The sequence below is a fragment of the Lathamus discolor genome, chromosome 2 (assembly GCF_037157495.1).
Source record: "Lathamus discolor isolate bLatDis1 chromosome 2, bLatDis1.hap1, whole genome shotgun sequence".
In the NCBI taxonomy this organism is placed as follows: domain Eukaryota; kingdom Metazoa; phylum Chordata; class Aves; order Psittaciformes; family Psittacidae; genus Lathamus; species Lathamus discolor.
Genome location: NC_088885.1, coordinates 17,443,890 through 17,462,917, shown reverse-complemented (window position 1 = coordinate 17,462,917; position 19,028 = coordinate 17,443,890). Strand labels below are relative to the sequence as shown.

At 41.3% G+C, this 19,028-nt stretch overlaps 1 protein-coding gene across 3 annotated transcripts in view; it reads right to left on the bottom strand.

The window, feature by feature from the left end:
* CREB5 (cAMP responsive element binding protein 5) overlaps positions 1 to 19,028 on the bottom strand; it is a 254,107-nt gene that overhangs the window by 83,690 nt on the left and 151,389 nt on the right. Inside the window, exon 1 of one of the 3 annotated variants that reach the window (XM_065665958.1) lies at positions 13,968 to 14,037. The exons of the other annotated variants lie outside the window; for them this stretch is intronic. Within the exon in view, the coding sequence (XP_065522030.1) occupies positions 13,968 to 14,014 (47 nt within the window). The 5' untranslated portion in view covers positions 14,015 to 14,037. Of the gene's footprint in view, positions 1 to 13,967; positions 14,038 to 19,028 lie in introns of those variants that run through there. 3 annotated transcript variants of the gene reach the window in all.

The window sequence follows — 19,028 nt, the reverse complement described above, 5'->3', positions numbered from 1 at the left end:
ATTTAGTATCATTTCTGACATCTCCATACATTATAATGAGCCCCTTTTTCACAGGGGACTTGGGATCTGATTTTAATTTGCGGTAGTGTTATGGTCACAATAAATGTCTATTTCAGATATTCATGAGAAATCCCTAATGCAAGTGGAAATAGAAAGTGGCTGTTTTCTTGTCGTTTCAAAGCCATGTATAAAACACACAGTACAGATCTGCTCCACGTGCAAAGCCATTATCAACCCAGCGCTGCACCCTGGTTCTTGCCCTGGTAGCAGGCACCCGTATGCCAAACAGTCTCAGCAGGTTTTATAGCTTGCATAAGAAAAGAACAGGTTATGAAATCATTAGCACCTCAGCTGAGGCTGCCACAGGGATGCCCCTCTGTGCTCATTGTGAAACGTTTCTTTGGCAGCTGCATCCTAGAAGCATATTTAGATGTTGTTGCTTCAGTATCGCCACAGACTGGTAAGTAAATCAGTATTTTCATGCTCTCAGCTCACGTGGTGGGGGTGGAAGTCTCTTTGGTACACCTCAAGGCTAATTCTCTCCATTTACACACGCCTAATTCTAGGCATGAGGACCTCTAGGAAGCCCAGATGTCTATAATCACACTCCCAGCCCTATGAAGCCGGCATTGCCAAGGACTTGGGCCATGCCTTGGGAGGCTGGAAGAGACTTCAGCTTTGTCAAGCACCACAGGTTCCAACTCCCCTCATCCTGCAGGCAGCCACTGCTAGCAGTGCAGCTGAGGGCTGCCCTCCCCTTGGCTGAAGTCCTGGCTTGGGGTACAACGCACAGCCCGTTGGCACTTTCTCCTCTGTAAATGCAAGCTCAGGTGAAACTGTCAGCTCAAGCAGGTGAAGCTGAACTTGTTTGCCCTCCACAGGAGAATCCATGTCCCTGACAGAAAGAAACAAAACCCACTGCTGGTCACCGAGCAAAGCATCTAGATCCCTTTGAATGCTCCTTGGGACCCTACTTGCAAGGTTTAGAACCTTGCCCTTGCAAATGAGCAAGGTAGAACCACCATGATCTGGCTCAAGGACAGTTGGCGGCCCTAAATACCTAAGAATCCAAATCTTTTAAAAGGGAAAATTGTGCAGCTTGAAGGAAAACACTAGCACCAGGTGGGGAGGGAAACTTGTGAAATTTTACAGACTTGAGTCACCCACGGATCTGGTCCACCGGTACTTGCAAATCTGAATTCAATCAGTTTTACCACCTGCCTGAGACAGAGCACCCAAAGAAAGGAGCTATGTCAGGTTCCTGAGCATTAAGTAAAAGCTAGCTTGTGTTGCTGTCTTTCTGAATCAATGCACGGGGTCATGATTTAAGTAACTGAGGTATTGGAGCTTTTTAAAGCAGTGTAAGTAAATAGCTAAGCTTGATGTGATATAAAAAGCACCACAACAGAAAGGAGAACTTAATGTAGTAATGAAAATCACTTACCCTTAATCATCCCTGAGACAGTGTTTTTACAACGCTTTGTGATTTATTCAGCTAGCAAACATGCCTCCTTTGACTTTTCTAATAACAGGCTATCTTAGCCATGCTTGTTGGGATTTGAGTTTGGGGTTTTTTTCAATCAGCATCTCAAGTACATTATTTAAATGTCTTTGATGCTTTTTCTTTAAAAGGATTTGTGAAGCAATAAATCATATTTATATGCAAAGGAGACAAAAAAAAATAATTTCCCAAACAACCTAAAACTTTATTAGGAAACTTTGGAAAAATAAGAGGTTGGGTCACAGGTATGTAACTGGTGTTGCACATTTCTAGAGCACATTATTGCTTAAAGATTTACTGAAGCCCACATTCATTGCTGCTGACAATTGTGCCACTTAGTGTATGAGATTGTATGAAAGGTTGTTTGCTGCATGACTTACGATGGTGCCCTTACACTAAATAGGAAGGGCTGTAAACTACCTGCGCTCTGCTGAGCAGCTACACGCTTCCTCTTCACATGGAAGGGCCTCAGCCTTTGGAAAAGCTGGACAATTTCTTAAGTGAGTACACTCTTGTGACGCTGAGGCTAGCCAGACCACAAACTATTTTATTATGTTGTGCAAAAACCTATGTGCAAAAAAACCCTCTTTAATTAAGATAGAACAACCAGCACTGCGGTTGTAATTACCTTGGACTGCTTTACCCACGGGCATAATGAAATAAAATTGGGCCCTCTATATTCTTGTTTTTAAACTAAGTAAACCCAAATTAATTTATTCAACTCAAACCAGACAGGTTTCTCTTTTAAAGGAAGGCATATACGGTTGGAGGGGCTGGTGCAGGAGGCAGAGTGACATGCAATGATGACTGTGAACTGCAAACTGCTGGCAAAACATTTGGCTTGCCGTTGGTCCGTGTCCAGTATTTTCCTTTGTTAATGAATCCCACATCTTTTCTAAGTTAAGCATTTTTTCTTCTCCCCCCTCATTTTATTTGAAACATATTTTAAATATTTTTGTTTTTATGATGTCATGGAACACGATACAGCCCCCTCCTAACCTCCAATATGGGAAAATCAATTAAAATCTTGACATTAGGAGCTATGATATAAACATATGGTTCAACTGCTCTGACTTCTTTTTTTTTTGAGCAACACATCAAGGATCAACGCAAAGAGAAATAACCAAATGAGAAATCCACATTACTGAATAAAATTGATACCAACCGAAAGGGTATCACAGTCAGAACCTTGCTACTCACCAAACACAAAAACGCCTGCAAATCTGGCAGGTTTTGACAGACTTACTCTCTGTTTTAGGAATACATATTTTTCATTTGTGTCCTTTTTTGAGGAAAATGCCCATTTAAAAGAAGCCATCCTGAATGCTGTGTTTAGTATTTAATGAATTTTGTCTCACCCAAAGTACCTTCATTTTATGACTTAAAGAATGCAACCTTAAAATGGAGTTTTATCAGCTTCCTCATTAATTTCCGACTCTTCCCTGAACAAAATAGAAGAAAAAAATAATTGAGGAATTTCCCATCATAACAGAAACATAATTTTCAAACGCAATGATCATTTTGGGCATTCAGTCACACCTGCCTTACTGACCACCAGTCCTCTGGACTATGTGACAACAAAAATCCTTCCAGGTTCCTTTAGTATTTCAAATCGTCAAAACCCCAGACAGACTAAATGATAAGTCACTGAAACTCCAGGGAATACAGGCACCAAACAGATTTAACTCTCTAGGTCACTGTGCACAATGCTCCCGCTGAAGCAAAAAGCTCTTTCCCAGAGGTCTTGCAAGACTGGAAAAGGTGTTACAGGCAGCTTAGAAGTGGAGAGTTATTTTTAACCTGTCACTGGCATGAAAACAAGTTTTCTCAATCATCTTCTATGGACATCTGGTCTCCAATCCTGCGAGCATCTAGCTGCATGAATTTACATGCCCTCCTTTAATACATTTGAGTTTTACAAAGCTTGCAAGATTTCTTCAGCCACTGTAACTCATAGCTAGTACTACCGATGGCAAGGATGATGAAAGTATAGCACAGTGCACTGCTGGTCCTGCAACCCACACTGGGTGAGGACAAAGATACATCGGAAAAAATGAAGTTGCAGAAGCCTTCCCTGCACCAACCCCCTTAGTTTTTATAGCATGAATGGTGCTGAGCTCATGTTAGAAATGCCCAAAACCTTTTTCTAGACTGTCCTGATATCAGCTCAAACTCTGAAGTTATATAAGGTTAGAGACTTCAAACATCTACAGAGTGTGTGCAGATTAAATATACTCTATCACAGCGAGTTCACTTACATTGTAACTGACGTGATTTATGCAGAAAATTGCAGCCAAGCTCAAAAGCTAGAGCTGAACATTTTTTCCCCCCAGTCAAACAGAATATTTACCAAAAGCAGCACTTCCAGGTTGAGAAAAATTATTAAATTCACTAATAAATAATATTTAATAAATCTTGTAAGTGGAAAAGACTATACATTTGGAAAAGCAGAGGGCTTTAACATTTCTAAATGTTCCAGCTTGAAATGCCATGTTAATATGAAAATTTATCCATCTCATTTTAAAGAGTTAATTTTCTTGTAAACCTGAAAATGTCTTTCCTTTTTTTAATTTATTTGCACAATTCAGGATTTTATCATATCAAATTAACCTAAATTACTATATTTAATTTCAGTCACTAAGTCAACAAGTTTGTTATTCACATAGAACTAGTTACTGTTACAGCTCACCTGCCACAAGCACACCAGTGACACAAAAGAAACCTTAAATCTGTCAGTTTTTCCTTCACTTCCTGTTCTATTAAAAACAACCTAATATTCCAACTCATTCCTCTCTCTTATGTCTTCTCTCCTAGATTTTTCCTAAATGATTTTAACAGCTAATTAGAAACCTGAACATCAATATCTATGTATTAATGAAAAACAGAGCACTGGTACTTTCAAAACTATCTTACTTATAGACTGATTAGGTTCATTAATAAGTTAACCAGGTAGGAATGCTGTTTTCGAGGCAAAGAGAAAATAGTACTTTCTACAGGAAAGTATGGGACTTTTTGTTTTGTTTTCCAAGGCGATTAACTCTTCCAGCCAGGAAGTTTTTACCACACGTTCCAATTCAGTGATTTGCTCTCTGTCTGACAGTACTGCAAAATCATCTTTGACATTTACCAAAGCGTCAGGAACAGCATTTTAAAAGGACAAAGCTTGTTTTGATTACAAGAAAAGAGGACGCAAGTAAGGTGAATGCATGGCAATAAAGCACATGCCAGTGGACTACTGAGAGTCAGGCTGTGTGCTCTAGGACTGCACTTTTGGAAAGGTCATGAATATGAACAATATCCTTCTCTAAGCCTTTTAGCTCAAGATGAATATAATAGTGAGTCAGCGTCACCACACAGGCTTTTGCCAGTGAAAACTGATGTCCAGTGACTGTTTCTCAGTCTTTACGTTATATTCCATGATAAATTATTAATTTTGCAGTAATAAAGTAACTGAGCATGCAGAAGGGCAAAGCATGAGTTTACATGTGATATTAGTGACAGCATATTGGATAGTCATTAGTTAATGGACAAACACAAACGCAGGATAAGGTACACAGGGAGTTCATTGCAAAAACGCATTAATGTGCCATTACTTTTATAGTGAGAACAGCTTTTGCTAGCTAAGTTCCTGTAAAACATAACTTTGAGCTTACAGGGATGTTAGCAAATGGATCCCTCACATGGTGATGGACAAAGATTGTCTCCTGGTTTTGCAAAGTATGCTGAAAATTACCACAAAGGCCCAAAAGTTTTGTTTATTATGGTTTAATTCCCCTATTTTTGTAAAAAAAAAAAAAAAAAAAAAAAAGGGGGGGGGTGTATTTTAAACAGCTGACTGGTTTGGAAATACCTCAGTGATGGATTTTCTCAGCATTTCAGAATCCTCTTGTAATTTTTGACTATAAGCATAAAACACAGATGCTTAGTTCAGCAGGAAACAAGGCTTCATTCAGCAGTTTATAAACTGAAAAGATATTTGGCTTCATTTTGGCTCACATTTCAGCCAAAAATGGCTGGTTGTCAGGATTCCTGTTTTATCTTTGCATTTTTATCTGGCATCTCCTAAAACTTAGGTGACCACGACCTTCAGTGCAGTGGGAAAGCAAGGAAACAGAGCACCTTGAAGCGTAATTAATTTTCTCCCCAGTAGCAACAATTCAGAGCCCACAGTTACACCTCATACCTGAGGTGCATACATTCTTCTCAAAACAAGGTTGACACAAGCCGGCACAGGATATGCTTTAGATGACATTATGTTCTTATCTTGCCATTTGCTTTTCTCATTGCTTTTTCCCCCATCAAAATTCTTCCTGCTTCCCCCTCTGTACAGATAGCCAGGACTGCCATCATTGCCCAGTGCAGAACCAGAGATCCCTTTCAGTTAGAAGGCACCTCTCTGAAGGTCACCCTTCTCCAACCTCTTACTCCAAGAAAGGCTAACTGCAGTATTAGAGCAGGCTGCTGGGGGCCTTTTCTAGACAAAGTGTGAGTCTCTATCAACCACCTCTGCAGCCTGTTGCTGTGCCTTACCACATTCCTCCTGCAGGAGCCTTTCTTTCTTCAGGTCCCATAGGAATTTCTTTCACTGAAACTTGTGCTGTTGTCTTTTGTCTTCAGGCTGCAAAGTGGGGCAAACACTGTCTCCTCTCTAACTACCCTTTAAGTACCTTAAGGTTACAATTAGATCCTCTGTAAGCTGTCTTTTCTTAAGCTAAATAAACAGAGTTCAGCTGCTCTCTGCTGTCTTTCTTCAACCTAGTGAAGATGTCTGTGATGTCATCTGTCCTCTGTCCAACTCACCCACCTTCCTCTGCTACAGTATCTAAAGTCTTTGCAGGCTCACCCAGGAACATAGGTGCAGATTTGAGGTAATCACTTGCTTGGAGTTATTCTGAAGTCCAAACAGACTTCACCCTAAATTGACCAAGACTTGGGCTGGGTGCAGAGATTTTTTTATTCTCCCCACAATAGAGAAGATCTTTCTAAGTAAGTCCTCTGGGGATTGCTTGGGCAACCCCAAATATCTGACCCTGGGCCAATCAGTTAGTTATTATATCTAATGTTTGTCCTATTTGATAATTACTGTCTGCAAGAGACACATGCCAGTGCAGAGGTACTGCCGGAATCCAGTACTCCTGCTCTCAATGCTACATGGGGAAACAACAGAGTCATACCCCTCCTACATCCAGCTCAATCCAATTTACGTTCCAAAAAGTGTTCTTACTGGAGCATTGCTCCAATACCTCCCTAAGATAAAAACCTACCTTTTAAGGAATAAGAAAAAGGAGATATTAGATAAAGTTTCTGCTGGCTGTGCTATCAGCCAAGAACTTGTCTTGGGTACCAGGTGAGACCTGCATTTAAAACTCTGAAGAGTAATATGTGTGATTGCAGAGTATTACTGGCTGGTTTATCATTTGCTACTCTTCACACTTTCTGGGCATTTTCCCACAGAAACAAATTGGAAGTAACAGAACCATTTATTTAGAAGAGACACTAGCCATCAAACAGAAAATGAAATAGATAAAGCTTAATGACCTTTCAGTGCACGGCAAGTGAGAAACTGTTTTTCTTTCCCGAGAACTTTTTTAAATAACAAAAAAAAAAAATATTTCTCAGCAAAACCAGCTAGCAATTTGGAAAGGAAAGTATTTTCTCTTGAAACAATTACCAATTTCCCTTGAAACCATTGTTTTTTGTCAAAAGCTCAGATTTTAACAGTTATTGAGCCTTGCTGGAAACTTCAATCAGGCACATTTCACTTTTCTAAATAAATCTGTATAAATCCATGATTTTTCCAACTATCTACCTTTTTTCTGTAATATTCATCTATTTTTGCATTATATTTTTATAAATGTTGCTGGTAAGGTTTAGTATATGCTACAGCTCTTTCCTAGGGCACTACAAAGTCTTGTCAAAACAGTTTAAACAGAAAAAAAAAAAAGGCTAAATTCATTACTGAAAGGGAATTTGCTACATACTGTTTTTTCACTCAATATATTACAATAGCTACTGAACTGAAGTAGCTGCATCGGGTTTTGCTCTGAATGGAAAAAGTTCTGTACTGTTAAAGAGCAGCTGGTGAAAAGCCAAACACTGATACAGAGCAATGTCACCCTATAACTGTTGTTCAGATTTTTGCCCTAGATTTTATTTCTCCATATGAAAAACCTTGAAATGCAAAGGAGAGATAAGGGGTGCTAATACAGTTTCAGTTTGAAAAGAAAGAAACTGTCATTCAAATGTATATACCCACATCACCGCCTTAAGTCATGCAACTTGGAATGTTATTCATGTAATAAATTCTTTCTGATAGGATTGCTTAGGAATAACAGAAATTAATTTTGTCTTGCAGTCTTAAATATATTGGTGCACAGGACACCCTATACACACATACAGACCTATGCATACAGAGATTTCTGTACTAATCTGCACTTGGTGCAACACCTCTCTGTTTCATTTGAATGGCCACAGGAGATATTTGTCAACACTGGATTCCAATGTCAAGGAATCTGTGCATTCAGACAACCTGTAACCTGAACCTTAATTTAGACTTTATTTTGATTTTTCAGCCAATCCTATTTCTACATGAATTTACAAAAGAAACTCACTTATTCAAAGTATGTCAGAAAACTAGAAACTGTTCAGAGCAATAAGAATTCCTGCAATACTGCGAGGGACAGCACACGAGAAATACGGCTCGTATCGTTCGCTGCAGTGAAATAAAAGTTTACTTTGATCTGGAAACCAAATGACAACAAAAAACACAGAACTGGAACTTCTTTTTATGTGATACTGGGTGCCCTTGAACTGAGGTCAAGGGAGGATCTGGTCTCATAAGATTTTTCTGTTCTGGTTCTTAAGAGTCAGTTTAGAAAAAAATAGCTAATGTTAAAACTGACATATGAAGTTACTGGTGTGGATGGGCTTTTCCAGTGTTCTAAAACATTCTACTGGTATTATTTTTGACAGGGCTTGTGATAACTAGTTGGTATTTAGAGAAAATGTAATGAACTTTTATTACTATTATTTTTCTGCTGCTAATGGGCATAGATTTATTGATCTCCAGAAAATAGCACTCATCTGAACCACACTGCCCATATTCTTTACAGTCATAGAGGAGCACAAGAGCTGTAGATACCTGCAGTAAACCCCTCCATCTTGATATTTATATGACTACCTCCTGTATTCATACTAATACAGAGCTTTAATACGTTTGACTAATGGCTACAATTTGGAAAACATCGTATGATGTTCCTGAATGAAAGGTATGTTGAAATAAAGACCACAACATGTATACGGTCTGCGCTGATCTGAGAGACTACAATTCTCACTCTTGACTAGCAGTTTTTACCAGATAGTGTCTAGTTTTATTAGACGATGAAGAAATCTTTCAGTAAATTAGAAGTGAGATTTTTTCAGTACAGTTATTCATTTTAACATGGGATGCTGATGCTACAAGGACACATCAGGACATAAAATCAAGAATGGAAGTGGGGATGGAATAAATATAGAGTTCTGTTAAGTAAATGAACTTTCCTGGCTCTGTCAGGATCCAAAAGCCCTAAAAAGCAAAATGTGTGTCACTGGGGTGAAAAATATCTCATGCTATTTGACAATCAAGGCCTTAAAAATGTGTTTGGAGGAAGCGGAGAGGGAAGGTGGCAAGCACCATAACACAGAAATTCCATGCCACATTCAAAAACAAACACAGGCACCCACGTAGAGAGGAAATCATCCATTAATAGGGATCCAAGGTTCATCAGTCTCTGGGATCACTGTGGCTGAACAAGTAGTTTCCCAGGAGGGCACATCCCAAAGCTAGAGATGTTGAAAAATACGTGGGTCCTCAAAGGAATGAAAAGTTTTATGTATTTTATCCAGAATCCATCAAGGCAGCACTCCTATTCACTGCAATAAGCTTTGGATCAGGTTCAACATCCAGACGTAGTCCTCCCTCACTAGAACTGGCTGGTCACGTCAGAAACTGTTTGGGCAAGGTACCCCACCCATAAACAGAGCACTCAGGGAGGGTACAGGAGCAAGCAACAACTCATTTGTCTCTTTGCCAAGATTAGGAGTTGTGTCTCCTACTCGTTCACCCTCTGAGACAATACAACAAGGGCTATAGTAAGGTAGTATCTCTGAAGCAATCTAGCAAGGAATGCCACATGAATTAAAACCAAGAGAACAAGGGTTCCTTCAATTTTGATGTTCAAAGTGGAAGAAATGAGTAAGTGACGGGGTACGGAAAGCTACTAGCAGGCGGATGCAGTGTTTCCAATCAGATCTCTTCTCTGTGATCATATAAGTAGAAAGAGGAATAGAAAGAAAATACAAACCTGAGTGTGGAAAGAGAGTTCCACCATGGGAATTGCCACATCAGCTAGGTGGAAGATAGAGATACGCAAGTCCATGTGCAGGAGAAAGAGAGCATAAACACAGTTAAGTGGATATTAATGAACGCTAAACAAGGATGGCAAGCCTGCTCTGAACTTACAAATCACATCCGCATTAATACCAAATGAGTTCATTAAGATTAACATTATTATGATGAGTATCAAAGGGATTAAAAGAGATTATGGCAAATAAGAGAGTCAGATAGGAATGAGATGTAATTACCTTCATATCTGGTTTATCTATAGCTGCAGAGAAAGACCCAGCAGTCACTTCACACTGGAGGAACCTAACTCACATTTTGATCTGAAGTGTAATTTTCGGCAAAGCTGATCTCAACAGTTTGGGCTGAACGCGGCCCAGGCATGTGCAGGACGAACAAAAGAAGGGTGGGAAGGCGAGCAGAGAGAGATGGGGAAGAGCAGAGGAGGCCCGCTCCTGCCCCAGCACCCTCACCCAAGCACAGGACACAACCCGGTTTTTGTGCCTCTCCATGTCCAAAATGTGACGTGAAGGCTGCCCTGCCACCACCTCTGCCTAACACATGGCCTACCCTGACCCCAGCACTCACCACACCGACTCCAAAAACTTCATTTGGCTTCACAAATATTAGACAACCCTTCCAAAATGAATGTTTAAGGGAAATAATCTCATTGTAGAGCTAGGGGTAGCGGATCACATTCACTGAAATAAAACTAGACTGTCTGATTTTTACCTCTTGCTTTGCAACTGCAGAGCCAGTTCTTTGGTGCATGCAGAGACCAGCTAAGGAGCACCAAATTATGGCTCAAAATCACACAGCTTAAAGAGCAGATATCCTGCCAATGCACACATTCAACAATGCAGGCGGAAATGTTACTTGGGATCTTGGTGGGGAAAATTTACTGGTACTCTTCCAGCCAGGCTTTGAGAGCAGATTGCCTTTCTTCACAAGCAGACTGTGAGCAGTCAGCTCTCCAGTGCAAACATCACTTCCCAGCTTGGGAGTGTTTGGCCTCTGGTTTGTTTGACAGGTTACATGTGCTTCTGAATATATCTGCTGATGCTCATTTTCAGAGTGCTGTTAGCATTTCTTTCAGCTGCCGTTTAAAAATTAGGCCTAAAGATATCATACTTCAATGAGAAAATCCTCTTGCCAGAAGGCCCACTTTCAAATGCATTGAGACCTGTTGTCAGAGTGGTTGGCCACCGACCATGGAGCTGCAGGGCCACCGGCATACCTGTACACTGGCCCCAGAGTAGTGCAAGATGGGCAGCTAGCACTGAAGGAATCCAAAATGGGCAGCTACTTCCCTTTTTTTGTTGTCCAAGATGAATGCACATTGCAAAAGCACCTGTCAAGCACAACCAAAGCCGCCTGGCTCTCCTCAGGATAGTTATACCTCCTTATTTCTACGCTTTGTTGCTTCAATAGGAAATGTCTATACAAATATACACGCACGCACACACGTGTGTATGCGTATGGAACTTACAATTGCAAGTTTTGAGAGAAGCTTTTGAAATTGTCTTTTCTGCAATGCTGTGTTGAAATCACTTAAGAAGCAGAAGTAAGTTAACTTAAGAGTTGCAATGCACTTCTGGAAGGGAAAAAGGATCTCCATTTTTGTACTTTCTACCTAATTTTAACAGGTATGAACCACCAGGGTGGAGAGATGAACTTCCTCTTTGAAAGCTGTAAGCACAACGCAGGGTCATCGGTCTGTTCACATTGACTACAGCACCAAGATGTTTTTGCTGTCCTTGCATCCAGGTGAAATGTTAATAGCTAGTACTAGACAAGTAAGACTCTGATCCCTCATAGAATGCAGCACAATGCCCAAAGACCTCCAGACCATGCTGCACAACTTATTTGATACACGTTTTTGTAAGAGAAATAGCAACGATGCATTTCTGCACAGGCAAAGATGGAGCGTGACAGTCTGTCATTCTCTGCACAGTATCTTGCCAATATGGCTAGACACTATCCTAGGACAACACTGATGGACTTTTCCTGCAGAAAGTCTCCAGCCAGAAAAGGCAGGAAGGGAAAGAGTGAAGACAAGTCCACTCCAGCATCTGAAGCAGGCAGGCAAAGGGAAGAATCTACTCTGCTTTACTCTAATGGTCCGTGGGACTGCACTTCCCAACATTTCTAGGAGAAAACATGAGTCAGAAATCCTACGGGAACTCCTGCAGCAGCACAGCTCCCTCCACAACCCACACATCCTCAAAAGAGCACTGCGCAATCTAATCCATATGGTATATCTGCACTGCAACATGGGCCAGAGTCGGGTGCGGCCTTATGTTAGCCTCTCAAATGATAAAAGTTTGGCACATGAGCAATTGTTTGTGCTTGAGCAGTTGACTGAGGAGCCTGGAAATCAGGGCATTTAGGAAAAACCTGTGAGTAAAGTGTGGGGATATAACAGCTAGACAGAAGATGGTTTAGCAGAGGGCTAGTGCAGGGAAGGGAAGCAGGAGCTGGTCAGGGGCTCTTGTCTTGCTCGAACGAAGATGGGAAGGTTTTGCCATCACAACAGAATAACACCATTCGGTATTTTGCTCAGTCAGGCCCCAATACAGGTTGTAAAAAACAAAAAAAAAATAAATCACCAAACCCTTAAGAGTGTGTTTAAAGCTATATTTACTCAGCCAAGCAAAGCTGTGATCCACTGCTGATCCAGTGGACACCAATACAGTGTTTCCCTCCAAGACAGAAATTCCCCGACAGGGGCACTTCTGAGAGCAGCATCTTAAGAACAGCCAGCTCTTGACAGAGAACCTGATGCAGAGCTCCTCCAAGCAGAATGGGTATCCTGAGGACACCAATACACACCTGGTATCTCACATTCATCCCACATCTAAACACAAGGAATGCCCAAGCAGGGGCTTAGGCAGTGTTAAACTCTGCGTGGCCCACCCTAAGGGTAATGTACTCACGATGAACTTGAGGAAGAGGTACCTTTTCTCCCTCCCTCCCAGACCTAGAAGCTGTTAGCTACATGAAAAAAAGACTAAAAGGTCTGTAAGAAGACAAACAGACATAAGAAAATCACAGTGCTGTGTCCCGCAAAGGAAACTACTTTCCTATTATGTGACTATTCCCAGGTAGATCTCAGGAGCAGAACCATGACAGGAGGGGATTTGCCATGCAGGGTCAGGACTTCAGCGGTCCCAGCAACAGCGAGAGGGCAGCCCATTGAACAAGCAATGAGCCCAGGGCAAGCGGAGGATCAGAATGCTGCTGACAAGTGTTAGGCATGAAACGCTGATGATCCTTGGGATGAGTTCTATGAACTGCCTCCCTTAAATGCTTTATTTTCTACAGTGGATTTCCAACAGTAGGAGCTTTTACACTCTCCCAGGCAGTGGCTGAACTGCTCTCTTTGGACCGTTTCAAATTCGCCGAAGAACCACCCTTTTTTGCCTTTCTCTTTTCTTTTTGCTCTCACCGGGCTTTTTGTGAAAGAGACACCCAGTTTCAAGCCATTTAAAAAATATCAAAAAACCGTGGTGGAAAATAATTTGCAGCTGTGATAATATCACATTTTTTAAAATATCGTAATATAGTTTTACTTTTAATAATAAAAGATAAAAAAGGGGAGTCTGTGAATAATTAGAGAGTGCAGTCTGAAGCCAGTTACAGTCACTGCAATTGATAATAAACTTAAAGCCCCTTGACAGCAGGTAAATGCTTTGCAACCCTGACCCCCTTCCTCTCACATTACTTAACAACCCTGCAGTTCCAGCATTACATCACCGTCCAAGCGATTGGTTCCTGCATTTTAACTCTCTCCTTGTCTCCTCCGATTAGGAGCACCACCATGATGGGGGGGCGGGTTAAAAAACCAAAACACAACAAACCACCAAACTTCTCTCAAGTTTGCTGTGCTCCCTTTCTGGGTTTGGTTTGGTCGAGAAAACAGCTTCTGCTGCTAAGAGTCGAGGTTACACGAACCAGAAAACAAACTCTGTCGAAGTGGAAAAGAGAGTGGGAAAGGGAGACTAGGGAGGGGAGGAGGAGGAGGAAGGCGAGGGGCAGAGAGAAGTATATAGAAATCAGAAAAGGAAAAGAAAATTAAAAACAAACCTCATGGACATCACTGAGCCTGAATTCCCTGCTGAGGTGCAGAACATGAGAGCCCTGGAATGAGTGTATGTAGAACTTGAGCCAAAGCTTAACTAGCCCGAGTGAGTCATATCCTTCCCATTTGATTCCTGTCCAAATGATGATGTAATGCTCTGGCCCTCTCCCTCGCTCGCTCCCGCTCCCTACACTACCTCCCTCCTCCCCTTTTCTCCTTTTTAGCTCAGTGCTGGTGAAGTCACCATTTAAATCTGGCAGAGCTGAAGCAAAAACTTCAATGTAACCAAAACAGCCCCAGGCCAAGTTCCAGACGTACTGAGACTCGGTGGTGCAATTGCCATTGGAAACGAGTAAACAGAGAAAGAAACAGTGCCGCCTCTGAAGGGCCTGCGCAGCTGCCTGCGGATCACAGGAAAACCCAGGGACCCGGCTGACATGATTGACTGGGGCTGATCAGAAGATACTGCACACAAACGCGCTCGATCCGGAACGCCAGCATGGTCCCGGCTTTAGGAAGATCCGGCAATTGGAAAAGGAGGGCATGGAGCCGGAGACAAGGAAGGCAGCTGAGAAACTGTGAAACGGATGCAGTGTGTTTGCGTGGGTCTGGGCAGAATCGATAGCGCTGCTTTTGCAGGTTATATGTTAGACTGGGATTTCTCTGCCTTAGCCATGCGGGGCTGAAATTGAGCCCCGCGTTTTTGAAGGATAACTACAGGGCTGTTTCTTGATACACTTGCAAAAGCACAGGTGCAAGGCGCTTTCTTTCTCTGCTACTTAAAATGTACAAGAAAAGTCCCAAGCCATAAAGCACTACAAGTTTACAAACTAACTCACTGCGCTGCTGCTGCTATTGCCTACCCTGTGTTTAAAACAATACACTTCTGGTGTTTATCTTCCAAGTCTGATAGTCATGATTTTTTTAAAGATAGAGAATGTTTCTAGTTGGAACTTACAATAATTTTCCACGTGCACAAGCATAAGCTGTTGTGGTGCAAAGCGCTCTGCTCCATCATATTGCAGTTTCTAATTCCTCCTGATGTTAAATGCTACAGTGACAGCGGCTGAAATACCTCCTGTGTCCTCCCCACAGAGGGTTTTTTCACTGTTCATCACTCACAATTAATTATAATCAATACAGTGCGAAACAGTTGCTCCACAAAAAAATGCAAGTCCTGAGCAATAATAATACGCAAAAATGTTTAAGCAGACATACAATCCCTCGGCAATACGAAGACTTGCAGCTTCAACGCCAGACTGCAGAGATGTAATCATTGATGGCACCTGAAACTCTGGAGGGGTATTTTAAAGTGAGTCCTTTCTTTATAGATCAAGAACTATTTTACAAGGTCTCTTCACCCTCTGGCTCGGTGTGAAATTCAGTTTCCCAACAGTCTATGGACACACCTATCCCCCAAAATTCAGAGAACAATAGGAAAACATCAAAGCAAATGTGTTTTCTTTGCCTCCTTATAATGATGTGAGTTTATGAAAAAGCAATTTCTATTGCCTAGCAGCATTTTAACGAACAGGGTTTTTTGGTGTGGATTTATTAATTGATCAAAGCAGCGATGCAACAGAGATTATTGCTAAGTACCAAAGTCTCCTCCTGAGGATATTCTTACGGTTATAAACTACCTTTGGAGTATATTTCTATGGATCAACACCATTAGCTTCAGTCATACTTATGTAAGAGTAAACCAGAGTCATGGTTTACACTTAAATTCAAGTAGTTTCAGTCATTAATTCAAATTATTTTTAAGGTATATATGACTTTTAAAGACAGAATGAGAGGAGGGGAAAACCAAGGGTTTATCCTATTCAATTAAACAACACAGTTCTCCACAGCAGACTGACCTGCTGGATGACATCCTCAATTGATATTGATGCTGCAGCCACTCAGAGTGACACCTTTATCAAGCAAGGCAGCTCTGAATTAGAGGTGATCAGCCATAATTATTACTGGCGCCACTGAAGCCTGTGGCTTGACAGCATCAGATGTGGTTGTTACAAAGTTTGGTCCATTGTGTCAATGGCCTGTATAACTCATTTATGTCTGAATTACCAGCTATTGATTTTTTGTCTTCTGTCATGTAATAAAATAAAAGTTAGATCATGCCTAAAGCTTTCTTTTAATTCCAGCCTTGCTGATGGTCTCATATTAAGCTCAGCCCACTTCTCCCTCTCCATTAAAAAAAAAAAAAGTGACTTCCAACCCTTTTTCCATGCATGTCTAAGAGGTCATCTTCCCTCCCTCCTTATTTTGTCCTCTTTCATTTACACTGCTGGATTACATAGCTTCTGCTCATCCAGTTATGCCACTGGCTTTGCTGTATACTCTGTCATGAGCCCAGGACAGATCCCTGGCTCAGAACAGCTTCAAACTGATGGGGAATGTGGCTGCAATCAAAGCACGAACTTAAATCCCCAGGCCCACCTTTGGAGGTAAAGAAGCCGCTAACAAAGGCCAAAACTATTACCCTAGGGAACCCAGGTTACATTGGGTCTGCTTATGCATTTACATCCGTTCCTGCAGTCTTTGTCAGGGAACCAGACTTTTTTCAGCCTTCTGAAAGAACCACATTTACACCAACTTGCTGTATTCAGAGCAAATTGCAACCAAAAAGATGATGCAGGAGCTACAGGATATTTCATTGTCTTCGTGGGGCTTCAAGGCCAAGGCCTGGTAACGGTGTTCTTTCAGAAAAAAACCTTGGTTTTTCAGAAGCAAGAGCAGACCCACTGTCCACCTGTGAGCATCTTAATCAAAATACCACAGGAGTGACTGTGTTTGTATGACAAATGTCCCTTTTAATTATTATTAGCTTCATAGACACAAACTCAGAAGAATTTAACAGCCTTTGTCTTTCAGAAGATAATTCCAGGAATTAGAGTATTTTCTGAAACCAAAAAAAAAGAAAGATCCAAGCAGCCTTAATGGCCGATCATTTCTAATTACGTGTTTACACTGAAGTCCCACTTCAAGAAGCAGAAGTCCCACTTCAAGAAGCAGACTACTTTAAAACAGAACTCGTGCTCCAAAGGAGTTAAAATCTTATTTGTGCTTGCTGGTAGGAGTACAAAAAAGTTCTTTCCAGGCAGGTATTTCCAAGGCCTATTGATTTTTTCTTCCCCCCCTAACAGGAAACACTGTTTTCCCATTTTCCTTCCTGTGACAGACCAGCTAATGATAAAGAATGTCCTGTGCTCAGAGGAAATTCCACTTGCATGCAAGAGCTCCCTCTTTATCTGTTTACTTGTCTATCTTTTCTTTCTCCCCCACTTCACCCACATCCTTAAATTTCCATGTTCAGCCACACTCAAGAATAGGGCTGCTGTGATGTGAGTTGTGGGATGTTTTAATTCTAATGGGATCCTTCTTCAAACTAGCGCCCTGGCCAGCACAGTTATGACTCCAGCTTAGCTGTCTAGTTCAGGAATGCTTGCAACACCCTCCCTGCAGCATGTTTCATCCTTGGGGAAAGGGTGGTGGGGCACACCACAGATGTTTGGTGTAACAGAAACTTGACAAAAATCACTGCTCCTGCTGAAAGTTTCCAGTCTGAACAACCAGAAAGCTCTGAATTTCGAGAGCCCAAATGTCAGAGCGCACTGGGATTTATCTCAAAAGCATATTATAACAAGGAACTGGGTGTACTAGAGTTGAGGTTGCGGATGGACAAATCATCAGTTCTACATGCATTTTAGGTGAGTGTGTCACAGCCAGCCTTTGGAACGAACTTGTGCTTTTTTCAATCAGTGCCCCAAAGCATCGGCAAAGACCCCGTGGATGAAAGCAATATAGCCTGATTATTTTTTTATTCCATTACTTGGCTCTTAAAGAGGCTTGATTAAGAAAATGTTCTGTAATAATGGTCCTACACTCAGGAAAGTCTCATTTTCATTCTGACATTATTTTTCATTTCTAACCCAAGAGCCTTACAATCCCTGTGGAATTAAAGAGGCCAGATAATTTCAGGGTTAAATAAGCTTTAATGACTATCACATGTATGGAACCTTAAACCTAGTATTAAAAATTATTTTTTTAAAGTGGCATCTCTTCCTTTTTTAATTTAAAATAACCATCCAGGTGGTTTCCTAAGGATTTCTTTGCAAATTGCTTCCAGTGAACCTTTTCAGTTACAGAGCACTGCAAACCCATGTGGTGGTATTTAGTGTTCAGTTCAACTTGGGTGTCCCATGGACAGAGGGACTGTCAGCACAAGTGTCTGCACAGAGAGACTGTGAGGTCTGAGTGGGCTAGCTGTCACTAGCAAGGACACAAGAATGTATAGGTCCACCAATTTCAGCAGAACTAAAGCAGTGTTAAGAGAGGATATTTCAAGTTGTTCATAAGATAATGGGACACGTGTTCCCAAGTCAGGAAAAAGCCGTGCTCCTTTAAAGAGACTTAGATCAAAGTGCTCAGTATTGAATTCTTTCAGAGACAGAGCTGTTTTTTCTAAATGAAAATCCTATGATCCTATGAGCTAGAGGTACCCCTATGTACACACACATGCACAAATGTGCCACTAAGTTAGAAATGCCCTACTGAAAATATTTAAGGAAGAAGAATCAGGAGAAGTTTGGGTCCAACAGTTCTGGAGACGAAGATGTGCAATGTGCATGACGGCCAGTAGACTTCCTCACAACATTTTAGCAACAAATCTTAACCCAAATCCTCAAGAACAATCTCAAGGTAAGAAACCGCTTCCCTGGTGACAGTTCTAAGCACGTTAATGCCACTTGGGAAAGATGGGTTTTGTGTTGGGGCACTCAACTACTAGGAATAGCCTACTTATTATATACTTGCCAAATAGCCCGTGGGCTGGTGATGAGAGAATGACCTGGAAGTGAAGATCTCTGTATCCAATTACGTATCACTGAGTCATACAGTCCAAGTAGTCAGCTATTTTATTACAGCTGCAAACCACAAATACCCAAGACAAATAACGTAGCAATTTATGCAAAATAACAAATAATGCTTTACATTTTGGTAGAACTTTTCACCCTGAAAAATCCTAAAGCACCTTGCAGGCCAGCCGTAAAAAGTCATGCAATGCA